A 19,241-nucleotide genomic window follows, 5' to 3' on the forward strand; every position below is an offset into this window, starting at 1 on the left:
ACTAGAGACACACTTATGCAGTTTCTGGAGAATTTCAATATACTATATATTTGATTAATCAATGAATTCATCAACATAAATAATTTTAGTCTGTCTTGACCTGAAATGTCCCATTTAAGTTGACATTCAAAGAGTCACAGAGAAAATTGTTCAATAAATGTAAAAAGCTCAAATAAAACTCGGAGCTTAAGGAAGGCAGGAAAAAGAGAATGGACGACATCCAATCAGCTTCACGCGCTGGCTCCGTTGCCATGGTAACAGGAACCTTTGTCGGCAGTAGCCCAGGTTACTGTGCAACCGTTCATGACAGCATGAGATGTTGCCATGGGTAACCAGTCTGGTCTATCGTAGATGTTATTATTGGATGGCTGCTGCGCTGGCACTGAATTTAGAAAGCAGCTGTGAGATGGCAAAATGGTCAATCAAAAGAAATTGCTATACTTGACTTCATAATTCCCCGTTTCAGTCTAATCTGTCGATACTTTGTATAAGAGGAACACAGAGTACCTTCTAAGCCACGTCAATCACCATCTTTAAAGCTCGAAGACAGAAACAACACAAACATAATCAAATCTCCACATGTAACCTACTCTTGGTCAGTACTTCAACATATTTTTTTTACAGTAGTAGAAGCGTATTATTCAGCTACATTAGTGTAAAGCCCACGTGTTTTCCAAGCCCTCTGAACCACCCAGTACAATTGCAAGGTGTGGACCTGGAAAGAAGCCCTGCTTCACCTAAACCCAGCTTATTACCATCGTAGGCAGGATTTATCTGACCCGGGGAGAGAGATTGTTTCAGGCCTTGATCCTGCTGACTACAGCAGAAAGAGACTCAAGTCTCCAATGTGTGCGTGTGGGGGGTGCCAATGTGTGTGTGTGTGTGTGTGTGTGGGGGGGGGTGCCAATGTGTGTGTGTGTGTGTGTTAACTGGAAGGCTACAGTATGGCTCTTTGTCTGCTGCAGAAAGGGCCATATGTTTCTGACGGCTGTGTGTGTGTGTATTCAAAACACAGCAGCCTGAATGCAGAGAGACTGCGCTGAATAGGCAGTAAGACAGAAAGATACAGTGTACAAGCTCTGGGGTACTGAATCTCTACAGCGCTCTGAGGTAGAAATATATTGTGGTCAAACACAATGTGAGAGTATTCCAGTTGGATATTATTACTGGACATTATCACTGATATCTGATGAGCACAACAGCAACAGCATCTAGAAAATCCATGACTTCTTACAAAGAAAGCCCATTCAAAAGATAGGGGTCTGAAACTGGACTAGTTATGATTCTACAAGACCTGTTCCCATGTCTCAAAGTGTCGGTCACATTCCACAGTATGGGCTAAAGTGAAACCGAGCAGCCAGTTTTGCAGCCAGCTTTGTCCGGAAACAAAGTAGGCCTGTCTAATCTGATGATCTTATCTGATGATCTTACCTGAGAGACTGGACTTGGTCTTTCCTAAAGAAACAAGCCTAGACACAACAGACCCAAGACCTCCAAGGAGTCAGTCAGACAAGCAATGCTAATAGTCTAATAGGCACTTCACCCTACTTGCCTCAGGGGAATGTCCCTGTACTTACTGTAAGTCACTCTGGATAAGAGCGTCTGCTAAATGACTAAATGTAACATCTCCTCTTCTGAGCATTTAACTGGTGAATGTTTTTACATAAACTAAATACGTTTGAGTCCACAGAGCGACTGACCTATTCATCAGTATCTACAGTTGCCAGCATGGAGTGGAGCCTTTAATCGGAGCCTTGAAAGAGCTCCATTCATTAGCTGATTAGTAAGTGACAGAAACACTCTTGGTTATCATTCCAGTTATCCTTTTTTGAAATACTTGAAAGCTGTGCGAGGTGTGTGCACCGAGGTCTCTCACGTGTTGACAGTGGTGAGACAGCTCACACCTCTTAATTAGCAGTGATCCTGCCCCTTTCACACAACAGATGAGTTGCCAGGGTTACGCAGGCAGGGCGGGAAACAATACGCTCCTCTGTGGTGACGTGGGAGGTGACTGCAGTGGCAACACTGGAACATTCTGCATGTGTCCGTCTGTGCCTGTGTTGTTGTTTCTTACTGAGGCGCTTTCACAGGGAAATGTCCACTGATAGGCCACCTTCCTGTCAACAGAGAGAGGGGAAGTGTCTGTGTGTGTTTGGGGGGTGGGAGGGGGTTCTAGACTCTTCAGAGAGGAACCAAATGTCACCAGATAATGTCACCATGGTGTGGCCTTAGATATGGAAATGTCCTCCCTATCTGAGCTCCAGAGGTTTCATCTTCTCTGCTGAGGCAACCGGAAGATAATAGTATGAGTCTTTCTGTTCTATGCTATCAGTCACATATATATATATATATATATATATATATATGGGTTAGGGTTAGAGTTTGCGATGTTTAGTCGTACTCCAGTTGGCGTACAGTACATACAGACACAACATCCTAGTGACCCACGGTATCCTAGTGAGCAGTGCTGCAGTAGAAAGTGGTTTGTGAGCGGGTGAGTGAGTGTTAGAACTGTCTAGAAGGAGAGCAGAAACCTGAAGTGGCCTCAGGCATGTGGCACGCTGACACAAGATGGCTGCCAGATACATGATGTAAACAAGAGAGGTGGGGGGTGGGGTGAGATGTGAGGGGTGGGTGTAGATTTACAACAGACTGCCAGCCTTTTCACCCCCTCAGTTGACTTTCTGGACAGGGTGGGGCAACCTCCATATTGATCCAGGTCAGGTTTTGTAACAGCATCCACCCCCTCCTCCTCCCATGCACCCCGCCCCTCTCTGTGACCCCTAACCCGAGGTCTTGTGTCTTGGCGGGAAAACTTGTGAATAGCGCGTCTCCATGGCAACGGCCCCAAATACTCATTAGAATTCTCTTTTGACCAGGAACAGAAATGTGCAGCACAATAAAACAGGGTGTACTGTGAACTCTCCCGACCTCTCCAGGACCGCAGACTTATGTTGGCTCCAGCACTTCTGGCCCGAGGTTTAGTGAAACAGGACAGAGCTACAAAAATGCAGCCATTAATACAGATTATGCCTAATGCCTGCAGTACGAAAAGAGGAACAGTCCAAATCTGAACATAAATGAAATACGAAAACAAAATGTTTCCTGAACCTTTGACTCTCTTCCGAGTCCTGTGCTTTAGGAAAACTAGAACATAGGTCACAGCTAAAGGTAAAAGAATCAATTACAACAACTGCAGCTCAAAGACAGCGCAACATAAACTCCCCTCCATCTCCCCCGCTCTCATTCCTGCTCTCCGGGAAATAAGCTGAAGGAGGAAGGGAAGAAAAGACTGAAAAGAGAAGAAATAGAATCCATTCTTCTCTGCAGCAGCGACTGTGGTTCTGCAGAGCGGGGGAGGGAGGTGGGGGTGGCACACGCCTGCAGCTCTGAGCAGCTGATTGGCTGTGGGGAGAGCGAGAGGAATGTTGGAGATTGCATACATTGTGAGTGTGTCTGAAGAAGCCTGGGGCAGGAGGAGATAGTGCTGACATCACCCTCTTTAAATGAGCCCGGCTGGAAGACAGGGAGGCGGAGAAAAATGGGAATAACCCTTTCCTTCCTCTCTTTTCTCCCTCTCTCACTCAAAAACACACACACACACACCTCCCCACAAGGCAGGCAGCCCAGGCTGCTGCAGAAGAATTACACAACTCTATTTCAGGTCGTGGCAGAGTGTTACCAGGAAGTCAATCCTGTCAGTGCTTTGTATCAGTATTTTGGAATATTACACATACACGTTAACGTGTATAATGAGAGACAATGGGCATGTTGGCACCACATTTAGTGAAAGTTATATCTTTCTAGAAATACACGACCACGTCAACAAAAACAAGGTTACTAAAATTCCAAATAAGAGAAGGCAAGATGCAAAAGAAATGCTGCTGCAAAAAAACAACAACATTGTGGATAAAGGATTATACCGTTATGAAAACACACAAAAGAATTTGTTCTCCATTCCGGGGGAAAACATGCTCCAGCGAGCGAGGGGTTAAGCCCGCGCTGCCGTCTCCCTTCTTTGTGTCCACCGCACATTCCTGAATAAATGATGTTTTGAACAAGGCTGGTAACCAATGGCAACGGCGCGCTGCACGGTGGCACTGCAGAATAACCTTTACACGGGGAAGGGGGGAGAATAAAGGGAGGAGGGATGGGTGTATTTTTATCCGCTGGAAACTTCTCTTGACCGGGAAGGTGGAGGCGAGGGAGGGGAGGCGTGCGTGGGGGATGGGGTTGGCTTAGTGGGGCACAGAGGCTGGCTTCCCTGGTCGACGGAAAGCGAAGCCAGACTGCAGTGATTTGAGACTGAGCTGAGAGCTGCAGCTCCTGTCCTTTAGGGCTGGGCTGGGCTGGGCTAGGCTAGGCGGTGCTAGGTCAGGCTGCAGGCTAGATCGGAGCAGCTTTCTGAGCCATGCAGAAAAGACTTGGACCGGAACCAAGCCGACAATGGCTTTTGTCCTATTCTGAAGCTCTAAACACGGAATCAGAGAGATACTGTGTATCTGGCAAGTATCGTACAGACATGTTATATGGATGTTGCTGGATTCCTTGCAGCAAGGCGATAAATGTGGATGTTAAACTCGGCGTGGGTCTTTCTCTTGGCCATGACTAAACCGTTGTTAAACCGGTCTTAGCAGGCCTTCTGGCTGTGACGAGGTCCCCTACTCACCTGTCTCACACACACACACACACACACACACACACACACACACACACACACACACACACACACACACACACACACACACACACACACACACACACACACACTACAGCTTATCTAATGACTCACCTGGTATTCATTACATTTAGTAATTTAGCAGACTTACAGTAAGTACAGGGACATTCCCCCTGAGCCAAGAAGGGTGACATGCCTTGCCCAAAGACACAACGTCATTTGGCATGGCCGGGAATCGATCCGACAACCTTCTGATTACAAGCCCGATTCCTTAACCGCTCAGCCATCCGACACCTTTCAATGGCAAACGACAGCAACCGAAAAACGGGTCAGTGTTTAACACATTAAAAGGGGCCAAGATGGCGAGGTGCGCGTGTGTGTGTGAGAGAGAGGCGTTTAGTATTCAGACGACTGGGAACTTGTGAAGCGGACTCCTGTGAATTCTAAACAGGAAGAGCGAGAGCCCCCCCACCCTCCCCCACAGAGGGGGGTGTCTGGGTTGTTCTTTAGCATGCACGATGTAACCTGCAGCCCAAATGAGCGCTGTGACAGCCAAGGGCACCTTAACCAGGAGCTGGGCGTTAGCATGACAATGGAGACACGGCCCGCCACACACACACACACACACACACACACCACACACCAGGTGCTTGGTGGCCTCAGAGCACCTGGGTTGGGCTACTTCTCCCGTGTAGAATCTCTGCAATGCAGCAGTACATAGGCCTGCTGGTCCATGGGACGATCTAGGCAGCTCAGGGGCTGGATCCCAGCCAGAAGGGAAACGAGACGGGGGAATACGACATGCGTGCTGGGAAGTATCAATCATGGCTTTCAGCTCGCAGGCGCACACTGGTTTCTTATTTCAACGCTGAAAAAGGTATTGCGGCTAACTTCTCTTCGTCCTCCATAGGTTTGATACTCCTCACTAAGCTGGTGTCTGCTCCATTTAAGCACTACACACAGGGCACATGACCAGGAAGAAGAACGTTGAGACGTTCTATGTGTGTGTGTGTGTGTGTGTGTGAGAGAGAGATGGCGTGTGTGTGCATGTCTGTGTAGGAGGGGGAAATGGGGCTGCATTCTCAGACGGCTGCTTTAAAACTGCCGTTAAACCGACGAGCCAATTTGCATTGAAGCGAATCTGTGAAACCCGACACCAACAACAGTCTCTTTCCTTCTCTGACGCTCAACCAATTACCCGGCCCCAGTAGTAGGATTGGTGCCATCCCCTGGGTGATACAGCCCCTGGTCTCCAGGATACAAAGAGGCTATATATAAATACAGACTATGGCAGCGATGTGAATCTCCCTCTGGATGCTGCCATCTATCTGCAAGTTTCAAGTTTATTATATTTGTAACAAGTACAGATACATTGAAATGCTTTGGTCCTGCTTCTCTTGACTGTTCCTCGTGGCCGACTAAACCTAGAAGAATCTAAACCTATAATAAATACAGGAAGTCCTAACTTTGATGTGCCGGGAAAAAGTGTTCTAAGCTGAGTTTCGCTATCGGCAGAAGAAGAAAAAAAAAGTTGCGGAGCTAAGTAGGGTAGGAGATGCCAGTATGATGCAACCAGGACATGGAAGTGAGTGTGCGTCTGTTGGAATGACACACTAGCTGCCTGCATTATACACCAACAACTCTGGTGTCTGGCTCGTCATGGGGCTTTCAATGTGTATGGATGGATGTGCCAGTCCGCTGACAAGGTTCTCCTTGGTACCTTGCCAGGAAGCACACTGTGTTGTGTGTACGTGTGTGAGCGATACAGAGACAACAAGGTGGTGTGTGAGCAACGACAGCACACTGCATGGAAGAGAAGGGAATATGACACTCCCTGTAGCATGCATGTTTGCAACAGGCTACCTTGCTGCACAAAGTGTGTGTCTATGTGTGTGAGTGTGTGAGCGTGCAATGTGCCACTGACTACATGTGTGCGTGTGTCCCTTTGTCTTACTAGCCCAGATAAAAGTGAGTGTTCGCTTGGCTCATGGCAACAGACACGCACCCACTGTGTTTTCAGCCAATACAATACCAGGGAGAAGGTCACATGACAGCCTGCTGGAATCTAATTGAGGAAAGCCTCCTTTGGGCTTTCTCTAGCATGTGCAAGCATTTTCACTCAGACTCTCACACACTGATGGTAGTGCTTGAGCCATTAGGCCCACTGTAACTGTGAATGAGCCATAACAAAGAGGTAACAGCTGATTGTCTCCGACAGACACGGAGGGAATTGCATTAATGACTTAGGATCTTGGAGGCACAATGGATCACAGTTGTAACACACCGTTTCATCTGCTAATGGAACGTCCTTGGTATGGGAAGAAACTGACAGGTCCACAAGGGGTTAATATCAATGGAATTTATTACAATTAACTCAGCTCCAAGGCACGTTTACAAGTCATCTGTTACTACAGAAATGTATAAACAATCAGTTTACGTCCATGTACAGCGGTGTGCTCTATCTTTGCGCCCGTGCATCGTCAAATAGCAAAACAGGGACGAAGGGAAATGAATAATACACGGTAAAATTGTCACAAGAAGAAATGAGATATATCGCTGTAAAAAATATATATAAAAATGAAAAATTAACGTAAAATGAAAAATCCCCAGAATTATTTGTAAGCTATTCAAATCGAATAGTTAAATGATTTACTAAAAACATCTGTTTTTGAATCTTTCTATACGTAGTTCCATTTCACAAACATACAGTAGGATATTCGTCAGGACTATTAACTGGCCGTTCTATGAGAAATGCATGAGTTGAGGGGAGGGCACCTGTAGCAGTTATCACCAAGTACATTTAACTCCCCACAGCTGTCCAAAAACAACACGAGCAACCGTCACAACATCCCCGTTCAATTTAAGTGACATCACGCACTGTACTGTCGTCTGTAACGTTCCTTTGACTCAAAACAGCAATTTAACGCGCCTTTGTACATTGACTATTTTGTCAGTTTGAATATTCACATGTATAATATTTATATGTTCCGACTAAAATTCAGTTTTCTAGAAGGAACCCAGTTACATTACATCTAAGGGTCTCTCTCTTTTTTTACCTTCACGTCCCCAGCTAATATGGTCGCTATTTCACCTTGCATGAACGCCCAAGGCACGTTAGAGCCAACAAGGGGACACTTCTCCCCGCTGGGACAGTACACCTCCCCGGTGGCTCCTTGCGCTTTGATGCTCTCCCGTGAACACGGGAAGCAGAATTTATGATTAGGAACGGACGGGCACTGAACAAAATGTGTATCCTCTAAACGTTCGTGGCAAATGGTACAACACAGAGGTCCGTTGTTCGCCATGGGCGAATCTGGAATGTTTTGCGCGTGAACTTGATCCATGCCAGAATGCGCACTGGATTGAGAGGGCGCGCCAGACATATTTAGCTCCCCATTACGAGAGGCCAAACGCCGCTGACCAGACACAGAGGCGGGGGAAACCGGGCTGCTGCTGCCATGTCTAGTTGACGTGGTAGAGTGCACTGAGTTGTTGTCCTTCGGCGAATGCGCATTGCCAAGAGTGTCTGCCACAGACATGAGCGCGGCCATAGGAGACTGTCCGTTTTGGGGCGCGGATTCAGGGGGTGTGGCGCGACTGGAGTGAACCGAATGGCCAGGGCCAAGGGGCGGGGGTCCCCCATGGGAGGCAGCGAACGATCCGGCAGCCATGGTCAGCTTCAATGCTTCGCTCTGGCTGGCCATCCACTGCTGCCGTTGTTGTTCCTCCGACAATTTGAGAGCTCCCTCAGCTGAGTCCGGTTCGGGAGAGGCTTTACGTTTCCGCACTCCAGTCCTCGGGGCACTCGCTGATGGCAAGGCACGGGGCATGCTAACCAGCGCGGTGGGCAGCAAGGGGCAGCTGGCATCAACGTAGGACTGGGGCAACATCTCAGCGCCTAACACTTCTTTAAAGAAACGCAAAGACTCTGGTAGCAAGTCTCCCAGCAGTCGCCAGTCCCCTGAACCATGCTTCTTCTCATACTCAAGATACTTGAACCCGGAGGACAAACCTCTGCCAAAGTCCTTCATACAGTCTTGGTACATCTGCTTGGCCACCCCAGATGCACTGGAAAACACGTTACCAGATCCACTGGGATACTCAATAAATATCTTTAGCTCATAGTCCATGCCAGGTTTGGACACAGCATCGAACGCAAACACTCTACCCACGAGAGAATGATCCTTCTTAAACCTCACATCAAATGGCGTGCAATTAGACAACGTAAGAAGAGTCTCTCTCACTATTTTGGGTCGGTTTGCCCATTCCTCTGCTCTGTTCCTTAGACTCTCACTGAGTTCAGACAGAGCCTCGGCGTTCCGTTGCTTCTCCTTCAGGTCTCTCTCCTGGTCGGTGCTGGATACGGATCCAGGTCGCTTTCCCTGGTCTGACACGGTCTGAGAACCCAGAGACAAAGCGGAACCCACGATAGAGGGCGGTGGGGGTCGACTGGCCAAGCTATGCGGGGCAATGACTGCAGATGACGGGGGTCCGTTCAACAAGGTCTGGGGTAGCAGGTTTGGCGGCACAGCCATTTGTCCTGGGACTGCTACCATCCCGTGGCTCCGGCGGGAGTTCGGGCTCTGTCGATTCAACTCTGGAGGTCCGTCATCTGGTTTAGGGAAGCCATTTGGACCGCTCAGTCCGTTGGGGAGCCTGCTGGTGTGCGCGCCAATACCGGAGTAGTCGAAGCGCGGTCTGTCGCTGCTCAGGGAGTAGCGATCCATACCGGAGGGCTGCTGTTTAGACGGTCCGTCCACATGGTTATGCTGCACCGTCTCTTTAGTCGAAATAGCCGCCTGGGTCTTCACGGTAGGCGGAGGCGGTGGACCGGGGGATCTCCCCTCCTGGAAACCATGAGCACGTTTGAGGTGCCTTGCCGTTTCGATAACAAACTCGATCCGGTCCGCGCCTTCGTAATTCACACAGCCTCTACATACTGCCTCGGTAAAATCCCAAATCATAGCCCAGGGCATGCGGGGAAGGTCGCAGAGGTAGCACGACTGTCTCCGGGATGAAGATACTTGTGAAGAAGACATGTTGAATGTCCTCCCCGTGGTCTTTCTGTATACCCAGATCACTTGTTTGTAAAATGTTTTTTTTTTTCTTTTTTTTTTTAAGTCCTTGAGTTTTGGCGTCCAAACACAAAAGCAATCTTGAACGTATCTTCCTCTTTCGGTGCCAGTAGCGCACGGTGTTCGCTCGATCTTGCTTGACTGAGATTTGCTTTACGCGCGCCTTACATCCTGACTAGGATTCTGATTGGGAATGTTGATTGTGCCTCCACGTCTTCGCTCCTCTCCCTGCTTGGAATGCCACCTGGCTGGAGCGGTGACGTATGCACCACGTTCCGCAGTTCCTTTGAAACAAATGACATGCCACTTGTTGCTCTCCAAACGCACGAGCCTCAAACCACTCCCTCTCTCCCCGCAATCTTCTGAATGGACTGAAATAGGCGCACGATGTTGAGCAGAGAACAGTATAGCCTACGATTTGTACAGAACTGGCAGTAGGCTGGACGAACCACGGAGGAGGTTTCACACTGCAAAACGTGCCTGATACCAGCCAAAGTGAGAATTAACTATGCGTGTCGACTACTCGCACTTTTGCCTTTGTCAGCAATTGTTTTTATATAAAATAAGGAGAAAAACGAAACAATTTATTGAGCCACAATATATATGTAGTCCAACATTTGTATCCCAAAATAATTACCATTTGAGAATAACAATGCATTTAGCTTCATATTGTGAATGAAAAACACTTATTTTTGAAGCAATTGACCTGAAACCAATTCCATTGATTTTAAAGTCTGGTGTCAAAAGGCGCGTGAGAGCAGTCTGCAGTCTCCAGCCGTAGCAGGGAGCCCTTTGAGGCTGGGTTCCCCGACCTACTGCTTGTTTACCCCAGAGCCCAGCAGGACAGCCCTACCCCCACTACTCTGCCCGCCCTCAGCCCAGCCCAGCCTAGCCTGGAGCTACAGCCACACTCTGAAACAACGACAGAAACAGATCGCATGTTGTGTGTGTCTGTGAATGTGTGTGTGAGAGAGAGCGACCGTGCGTGTGTGTGAGTGAGAGGACGATAGCTCTAAAGAAGGAAAGAGACAGACAGGAAAAGGCAGAACATAAAAAAGAAAAAAAGAAAATGCAAGATTGTGCGTGTCTGTCAGAGAGTTAAATAGCATATACATGTGTTCTGGTGCCTGGGATTTAGAGAATGTGAAAACGAGAGCAAACATTTGTGCCACAGAACAGATGCGCAGCACGTGCACGCGTGTAGGAGTAAGAGACGGAACGCAAGGACAGGGAGAAAAATTGGGAAGCGGCGGCGCAGAGCAAAGGGGTTTACTGCAGTCTGCACATACCACAGACAGAGCCGCAGTGTGTCCACCCAGCAGAGAGACACCAGGCCAGGCTGGCCGTGCTCCAGCCCAATGTGCCTTTCAACACACAATCAGCAACAAGCTCTTGGAAACTTAAACCCTCTTACACACATTGTGGATGCATTTGGTATTATGTAGCCTGGAACCGGGAACAGTGGTCTTATAAGGGGCACACAGAGAGAAGTCAACAGATCGTGTCAGCATATAGATCCAAATCACGCACACTGAACGCTTCTGAATGTCCTCTCATGTGTAACGCATAAATCTGCGGAAGGTAATCAGCAAATGGTGAAAGACTGACAGGCTGGGTTGGATGGGAAGGACAACAGATCGATGTTTGTTGTTTATCTGTGCCGGAGGCAGTGGTGGTAGGAAGCAGAGACCAGCCGAGGCAGATCTCTCCTCCGGCGGTGTGACCACCATCAACACACCAAATGAAAACGCCAGAAAGGCTTTGGAGAGGGGCATGTCACATGCCCCTGCGATGGCTGGATTTGATTTGAAGAGCACAGCTGTACACAGCGACGGAGCCCCCAGCCTGCTGGGGAGAGGAGAAGCAGAGCAAAAACAGAGATGTGTTCTGCCTGGGGACATCTCTCCCTCCATCCCTCTCTCTCTCTCCCTTCAATGCTGAAAAGCTCCAGTACATAGCTGTCCTTAAAGCCCCTCATATGTACAGAACAGCCAAGAACCTGACCGTGTTTGTCTCTCTCCTCCTCTCTTAAATCCTCTGCCTGTCTTCCCTCTTTCCATGTGGAAAATTTCCAGCTTCCCCAGTCAACCGTAGGGGTTAATTTTTAGCTTCCGCTAAGAGCCTGGCACCCAGCCAGCCAGATGGATTCTGGGAAAAAGGTGAGGCTTGCCAAGTACAAAACTGCCAACATTAAGCAGGCCTGACAGACCCCCCACCCCCCCTCCTCCTCCTCTCCCCAACTTGGCAGCGGTTCAAAGTGCTCTTTCATTGCCGACGCTGGCACGATGCCAGGGGCATGCAGATTCACTCTCAGATGGGCCTGATAAATGCTGTCGTCGTTGCCATGGAGACGACGGCAAAGAAGAGCTGCTGGGGCGAGCGGGCGTGGGCAGGGGAGGAGGGGGAGGGAGGAGAAGGGAGGATGAGATGAGGTAGAGGAAGGGGAGGAGGAGAGGAGCGGGTCCTGTGAATTACCATCTCTGCCTTTCTCTCTGTATGCAATTATGCAAATATTGTACCCGTCGACACAGACGCATTCTCTTGACAGGCGCGCACGCACACCCCCACACGCGCACACACACACCCCCACACGCACACCCCCACACGCGCACACACACACACACGCGCACACACACACACACGCGCACACACACACACCCACACACACACCCCCACACACACGTTCAGCTGGGATTGGACTGTGAGGTGAAAGACCCAGTAGCTCCTGTTGATGCTGGCTCTCGTGGCTCCACAGCATGTCTGCTGCTCCGTTCCTCATGCTGGGGGGAGCACAGACCTACCTTGTACAGACACCCTTACTGGACAGGCTGCACTGAGGGGGTATGAACACCAACGCTTGTCTCTCTCTCTCTCTTTCCTTTCTCTCTCTCTCTCTCCTTTACCTGAATTGCTCTGGTGGCCCGTCACCGTCTTGGGGTGTTGCCACGGCAACCGCGGCGGACATGGCTCCGGTCCGTGCTGTACAGCTGCCGCTGCGGCGGTCGTCATGGATGGCCTCCGGGAGTCTACCACTTCCTGTCGGGGACAAACACATAGACCACACACACACCTTTACCTTTCAGCGTGGCGTACTTTGTCTCCCCACGCACACACACACACAAACACACACCACCCTCCTGCTGACCGCTGTCCGAGGTCAGACCTAGTTAGCTATAGCGGGTTTAAGGCCACTATCTAATAATACAGTCTGCCATTTCAACTCCAAAGGGCATCGCTCCAGGGCACTGCGACCATGCCATGTTCACCCCCTGGCACACACACCGTCAGGTGGCACAGCAGTCCTGCATCACAACCAAGGAGGAGGGGGTTCAGATCCAACGGCCTGGAGTCAGATGTCATTAGTGATGCTGTCTGTAAAGGCCATTCCACATAGGGACACATCTCTACTATATAGAGACCCTTTTACCCTGCGTGACCAAATCATTGACAGTAATTATTTCTATTATCTGGTATGAAGGTTGCATTACATTTGGCAAACAGCGGAGCAAAGCCACCGAGAGGTCAGCAGCAGCCTACTGATGCTGAGCCATTATGCAGATGAGCTGGAAAGCTATTACCTCATGTGATCTCCTGTAGTATGGGGGAGGAGAACCCCCCCCCCCCTTCTCTGTCTCTGAAAACTGGTAGTCTAAAGGCAGTGTCATTCATCAACGTTAGACCTCAATTGACAGACACGTGTGTGTGTGTGTGCGTGCGTGCGTGCATGTGTAGCCTCAGTAGCACTCCCAGCATGGATGAGTGATGATGAAATACTGTGAGATGACATCACATCCTCCAAACAGGAAAAGCTCAGTGCGAGCAGGGCATGGAGGGGGCTCACAGGCAGGGGTAAATCTAGGCTTCCACTTTTAGGGGGGCTAAGCCCCGAGATAAAACCTATTATTTTTCCTGTGACCCAGCAAAACTAGGGGGGTCTGGGGGCATGTTCCCCAGAAGATTTTTTTTTAAATATCCTTTTAAATAGTGTACTCTTGTGGGTTTTAGGAAGAGAAATGAACAAATTCAGATTTAAAATATGAAAGAAAAAAAACAAAGTAAAAGTTATTTGTTTTTTTTTAAATATTGGTTTGGGGGGGGGCTAATGAAACTTTTAGGCCCCCCCCCCCCAAAATAGGGCTAGATACGCCCATGCTCACAGGAGTCTGTGACGAGGGCCTGGGGACACAGGCGGTGGCTGCACAGGGCACTCAGCTCACTCAGGTAGTGAGATTAAATAGAAAACAAAACTAAAAAAAGACCTTTTTTTTAAGATTGTGTTCAAACTCTGTGAAAATAAGTGGCCTGCAATCATGAAAATGATATTTTGGGCATGAATCGATTGAGCTGAAAATGATGCAACCCCAATCCTGGAACACGGTCTAAGTCTGTCGCGTTGATAAACCTAATGTCGCTCCAGTTACCAGCCCCCCCCCCCCCCCCCCCCCCCCCCAGAGCCACACGGAGCCAGGGCGCTGCCTGAAATGGGAACACGACGACGACGACGACGAAACGGTCTGTTTTGCTCACAGAACGCTCCCATAGAGAAGGCAAGGGACAACAGGAATGCAGGTAACCCAACAGCCGTTCATGGCCTTAGGGCTCTGACCATCCAGATCTGACCGGCCACAAGGGAAACCTCTGATCCAGAGCGACCTTGTGACCGGTAGCGCGTCACCTCCGGGGTTGGTGATGACATCATGACGGAGTACTGCAGGTCGGTGTGCTGACCAGCGTGACAAAGAGGCTTTGTAACTGCCCTTAATGTTCGTCTCAGACCCGGGGTCTAACTTGACAACATCGCCGGGCTTCAGAGACAAAGACACTAAAAATAGTAAACTGTCAATGAGAGAGTGGGGAGGGGGGGGGGGTGGGAGAGAGCGCGAGATAATATAATAGGAGAGAGAGAGATGGAAGCTGAGGGTAGAAATAGCTTGGTTGCCATGACAACCAGCTTTTCCGAGGCACAAGCGGCACCATGCAGGCAGACAGGCAGCTACAAAATGGTGCCACCTCAGACATCTTACACAGCAGAATGACAACACACACAGACGCGCACACACACACACACTCACAGCCCCAATCGAGACAACAACAAAAAACTCCACAGAAACATCTCACTCACACCTAATGTGTTTATCAGTGAGAAGCGTTAGCCTATCTGTCTTGCCTTATCTTATTCTTAGCATTGTCTCTGCAGTAGGATATTCCTGATATGCCAGTCAGACCCCTAGTACCAGACTGGGCTGCACCAGGCCTGATAGCCAGGCTCCATGTCCCTGGGTCTGGACTGCAGGCCTGGCAAGACCTACAGAAAAGAGAGGGCGTCAAATCTAAAGCCTTTTCCAATCATCGTCCTTGTTAAGACACTCGCACACAACCTCCTCACACACACACACATTCCACATACACCAAACAAATACACACACACACAGTGGTGCATTGCAGGCCACAATTATCACCCACACATCAATCACCATGGGGACAGAGGCCACTGCACCTGAGAAGCCAATTCCAGGTTTCCGTGGGAGATTGGCTGGCCCTGGCCAGTCAGGACTACTCTGGAGAAGAGGCAGATTAGATTTAGAGGGGAGATTGTCCCCCGGCCCGTCACTCAGTGTGTTCCGGAGATGAGCACTGATCGGACCAGAAGATCTTAAGGGGATTGGAACGCTGTAACTATAAAACTGTGTGTACCATTCAGCGATGGGTGATAAGAGTGTGGCTATCAGTCTGGCAGACTACCTGGAAAAGAGACTCTCGTATTATGACAAAGCCACGGTAGTATTTTTGTTTAGCAGATAGTAGGAGTGGGAGAGAGCCTGATTCAACAGCTGATATAACCACTGATTATTCCCATGATAGGAGGGGATGGGATTTAGTTTCCACTAACTGAGGGGTCCCCATCCAGTCCACTTTTCTGACACATTCTTGTGAAAATGACATGAGCCAATCAGGACACTCAGAGCTGTTGAACTAGACATGTTACCAACAACTGCGCATTTCAGATCAGTTTGTCAGTATTATGGATATTGAACTGCAGTGCCAGCGGTGTGGTCTTGTTTGGTTCAAGGGTATGTCTGTTTTGTGCCATCTGCCTCTCCTAAACCTTTTTACTGATCTCAGTGACGCTACTGCCCCCTGGTGGAAAGAAAAAACTACAGCAATCACGTGCATGGATATCTGAGGCAATCTGGTGTCATTTTTGGCGAATTACAAAGCTTTGAGACAGATGTCCTTCTACTCTAGTACATTCAAATCATCACTAATATGGAAGGGAACACTGAGTATCCTGTATCAGAAAGGACAAGCCAACTCTTGGCTTCATTAACTGACCTGGGGTTGTGCTGGGAGTTCTCTGTGGTTTGGAGCCTGATCTTGGATTATGTTTGGCTGGTCCAGGCCTGGTGGTGTTCTGGATGGTCCCAGATCCACCATGGGTTCTAGAGCTAGGGTGTGTAGACTTCTGGGTCCTGGTTGGGAGCTTTTGGGCGTTCCGAGTGCTGGATTGGGGGTTGTGGGTGTCCAGTGTGCTGGAGCTCCAGTGTGTGGGTTTGGGGATCACTCTGCGGGGGGCAGGGGTCTCCGGGGTGCTCGGGCCTCCTCCAGCTCCTGTCCTCTGGCTGGGCTGGGCTGGAAGAAAAGAGACCGTCAGTCTACAGCACTCCTCCATCTAAAACTCCAGTGGACATGAGATCTCATCGTCCACTACTCTGTTACTCTACCTATATCAGTAGACAGGTCAACCACCGTCAAATGAGTCTGAGAGTGGCCTACAGGCTGAGACCCTGACAGTCCAGGTGGCAGACCAGCAGCTAGTACAGATGAAGAGTCAGGGCGCAGCGGGGGGGCAGCTGGCACAGAGGCGTGGCCAGTCACAACGCTGAGAGCAGACTCCAAAAGACGGCTCTAATTGGATGAGAGACACTGAGTTGGTGAAGTTGAGAGAAGAGCAGAGTACAGAAGGAATGAGGAGAGGGGAGGAGAGTCCTCTTGCCTGCAGTCCCATCTGCTGGTTCTGGATCAGCTCCAGGTGCTGCAGTCGCTGCTGGGTCAGGGAGCTGAGCTGCTGCTCCAGCTGGGCGACACGGTCTTGGGTCTGGCTCCCCTCCCTGCTTCCACTGGCATCCCTCCCCGCTCTGCGCTCCAGGGACTGGCCTGGAAGTCTGTCAGCCTCCAGCAGCGTCCTCAGACCCTCGGACATTTGGGACACACGAAGCTCCATTTCACTCTGAGCCTGGACACACACACACACGGACACACACCAGCACACACACACACACATACGGACACACAAGCACACACACACACACACATACGGACACACAAGCACACACACACACACACACATACGGACACACAAGCACACACACACACACACATACGGACACACAAGCACACACACAAACAATGGGGAAAAATAGTAGAATGTACAGTCCAAACAGGATTCCATGCATTTCTAACGGGTCAAACAAATGTGCATTTTATTAGCTATGCATTCATTGGTTCTAGTTCTGTTCACCGTGTTCACAGCAGCTGCAGTACCTTGAGGAGAGGAGCAGTGGCAGCGATGGTAGCAGCCGTGACCACCGCTGCAGTACAGGCAGCTGATGATCCCTGGTCCCCCAAGAGGAGAGACCCACGTTGGGGCTGTGAGCTCTGACACCCCTGGTCTCCGTAAGGCAGAGTACCAGGCTGGATATCCAGCATCAGACCTGGGCCCTGGTTACCAAAGATGGGAGTCACAGTCTGAAACTCAGGGCTCTGGACAGCAGACCTTTGCCCCAGCAGCTGCACCTTCACCTCCCTCCTCAAGGGGGCACTCTGAGACCTGAAAGAAGATAAACTTAACTGTTCTTCTTAACTTAACTGACTCAAACAGCTTGGCTGGCCTGTAGAAATGAGTTGGATTTTTCTGCTTTTTGAAGTTGTTTATCGACTTGAAGTGTTATCTTTAGTGATGGTCTGGTGTACACACCTCTGTTTGAGGGCAGCCATTATGGCCCCCTTCCCTCCAGCAGCATAGCGGGATATCACAACCTCATGGCCTGCAAACATGTAGTTAGTATAGATCCTTACGTAAAGGAAAATGCTGTACTAGGACAACTTAATGAGAAATAGCTGATCAGTAATTGCTTTAGCTTCCACAGGACTATTGCTGAGGTCGGCATAACTATAACTAAACTCTTACCCTCATCTCCACTAGGCTTGATCTGAACAGATGACTGATGTGTCCCTTTCCCATCTTTGTGAGGCTTGTAAAACAAGCAAGTAATTTGCAATTATTAAAAAAGAGATGACAATGTATGTATATGACAACTAAATAAATAAAGGTGTACAACTAAATATATCACCATGGCTCATGACAAACCTGCTTGTTTTTTCGTGTTTCGGTCGAAGTTTTTATCACTGCATGACCTTTTGGCACTTTACATCCGTCTGTAACACAAGGGGTAGTTGCAATATTCTCCAACATAATATACAGACAATGAAGTATTTATAGCATGTAACTGTCTAGGGATTACCTGAAAGTGACACTGGGGCTGATGGGGAACAGGACTGTAGGTTAGCTCTCAGTGCGGGAGGGACATGGACGTACTCTTGCTTCTTAGACCGCCTCGACTTTTGAACCTCATCTGTTACATGTTGAGTAGTACTGCGCAGTTTATTCGCCGTAATCTGAACGTTGTCTGGTTTGTTATAGCTGGTTGAAGTCGACCCTAAATCGCGAACATTTGTTCTTTCGGGAAAGATTATTCTAGTAGAACGAATTAAAATGTCCCCGGCATCAGAGCTTAAAGACGAGTCATCGAGATTTGTATGACTTGCAAAGTTTAGTTGTTCGTTCGAACTAAAAACAGTTTGAGCCATGTTTAGCGTTAGCTAGAATGACAGCAACGTAGCAGGCGTTTTTTTAAACTTCCCGCTTCATATCGGAGGGAGATGACTCGCTAAATTCTTCTTACAAGTTCCAGTGTCACACAATAACATGATCCAAATAGTACCCGAAAACAACCTTTCTACAACAGTAGTGCTAAGTATATGGCTGTATATAACTAGCCAGATAACAACAACTCAAGCTCAACCAAAACGTTCACAGCAACTGTTGCTGACAACAGGCTAGCTTCCGTAGATACTGTGGGTTGAGGAGTAGAAAAGAATAAACTCTCTATCTCAATGTCGCCATCTGCTGACACATGATTGCAGCATTAAAAATGCTGCAGCGATACAACGAAGAAACAAGAAATTAAACCATGAATAATGAAGCAATAACTAATATTAAGACAAGTGCCAAATCTCACCAATTGGTGCTCTTTAGGCAAGCAATCGGCAAGAGCAACGGGTACATTATGGAACTGTACATAAACCCGACTTGTATTACATCGGATGGTGTATGCAAGTACACCGGATTTATAACTTATGTTTATTGTAAGTACTTTCTATAAATAACTTCGAGCTTTTCAGTAGCTGTATTAATGTTTTTAAATTTT

General features: G+C 48.8%; 2 protein-coding genes across 9 annotated transcripts in view; both read right to left on the bottom strand.

Moving 5' to 3' along the window:
- kiaa0586 (KIAA0586 ortholog) overlaps positions 1 to 19,132 on the bottom strand; it is a 38,209-nt gene extending 19,077 nt beyond the window's left edge. For 7 of the 8 annotated variants that reach the window (XR_014731871.1, XM_084678521.1, XM_084678514.1 and 4 more), the window contains exons 1-9: positions 18,276 to 19,046; positions 18,122 to 18,189; positions 17,942 to 18,005; positions 17,729 to 17,798; positions 17,296 to 17,581; positions 16,748 to 16,987; positions 16,476 to 16,659; positions 16,087 to 16,383; positions 12,657 to 12,789 (exon numbers count right to left, since the gene is read on the bottom strand). Coding sequence is in view for 7 of the 8 variants with exons in the window: in XM_084678521.1 (XP_084534647.1) it covers positions 12,657 to 12,789; positions 16,087 to 16,383; positions 16,476 to 16,659; positions 16,748 to 16,987; positions 17,296 to 17,581; positions 17,729 to 17,798; positions 17,942 to 18,005; positions 18,122 to 18,189; positions 18,276 to 18,621 (1,688 nt within the window). In the remaining variant the exon portion in view is untranslated. The other variant, XM_084678548.1, reaches the window with a different exon arrangement.
- irf2bpl (interferon regulatory factor 2 binding protein-like) lies at positions 7,023 to 10,564 on the bottom strand. The gene has a single exon (XM_084678558.1). The coding sequence runs from the start codon at positions 9,715 to 9,717 to the stop codon at positions 7,711 to 7,713; it is 2,007 nt and encodes a 668-aa protein (XP_084534684.1). The 5' UTR covers positions 9,718 to 10,564; the 3' UTR covers positions 7,023 to 7,710.
- Positions 19,133 to 19,241: the final 109 nt, after the last annotated feature.

Source organism: Hypomesus nipponensis, chromosome 3 (genome assembly GCF_054491055.1).
Source record: "Hypomesus nipponensis isolate SF chromosome 3, ASM5449105v1, whole genome shotgun sequence".
NCBI lineage: Eukaryota > Metazoa > Chordata > Actinopteri > Osmeriformes > Osmeridae > Hypomesus > Hypomesus nipponensis.

What these genes read in the sequence shown, in the direction of transcription:
- irf2bpl (XM_084678558.1), bottom strand. Translation starts at nt 9,717, where the DNA reads ATGTCTTCTTCACAAGTATCTTCATCCCGGAGACAGTCGTGCTACCTC.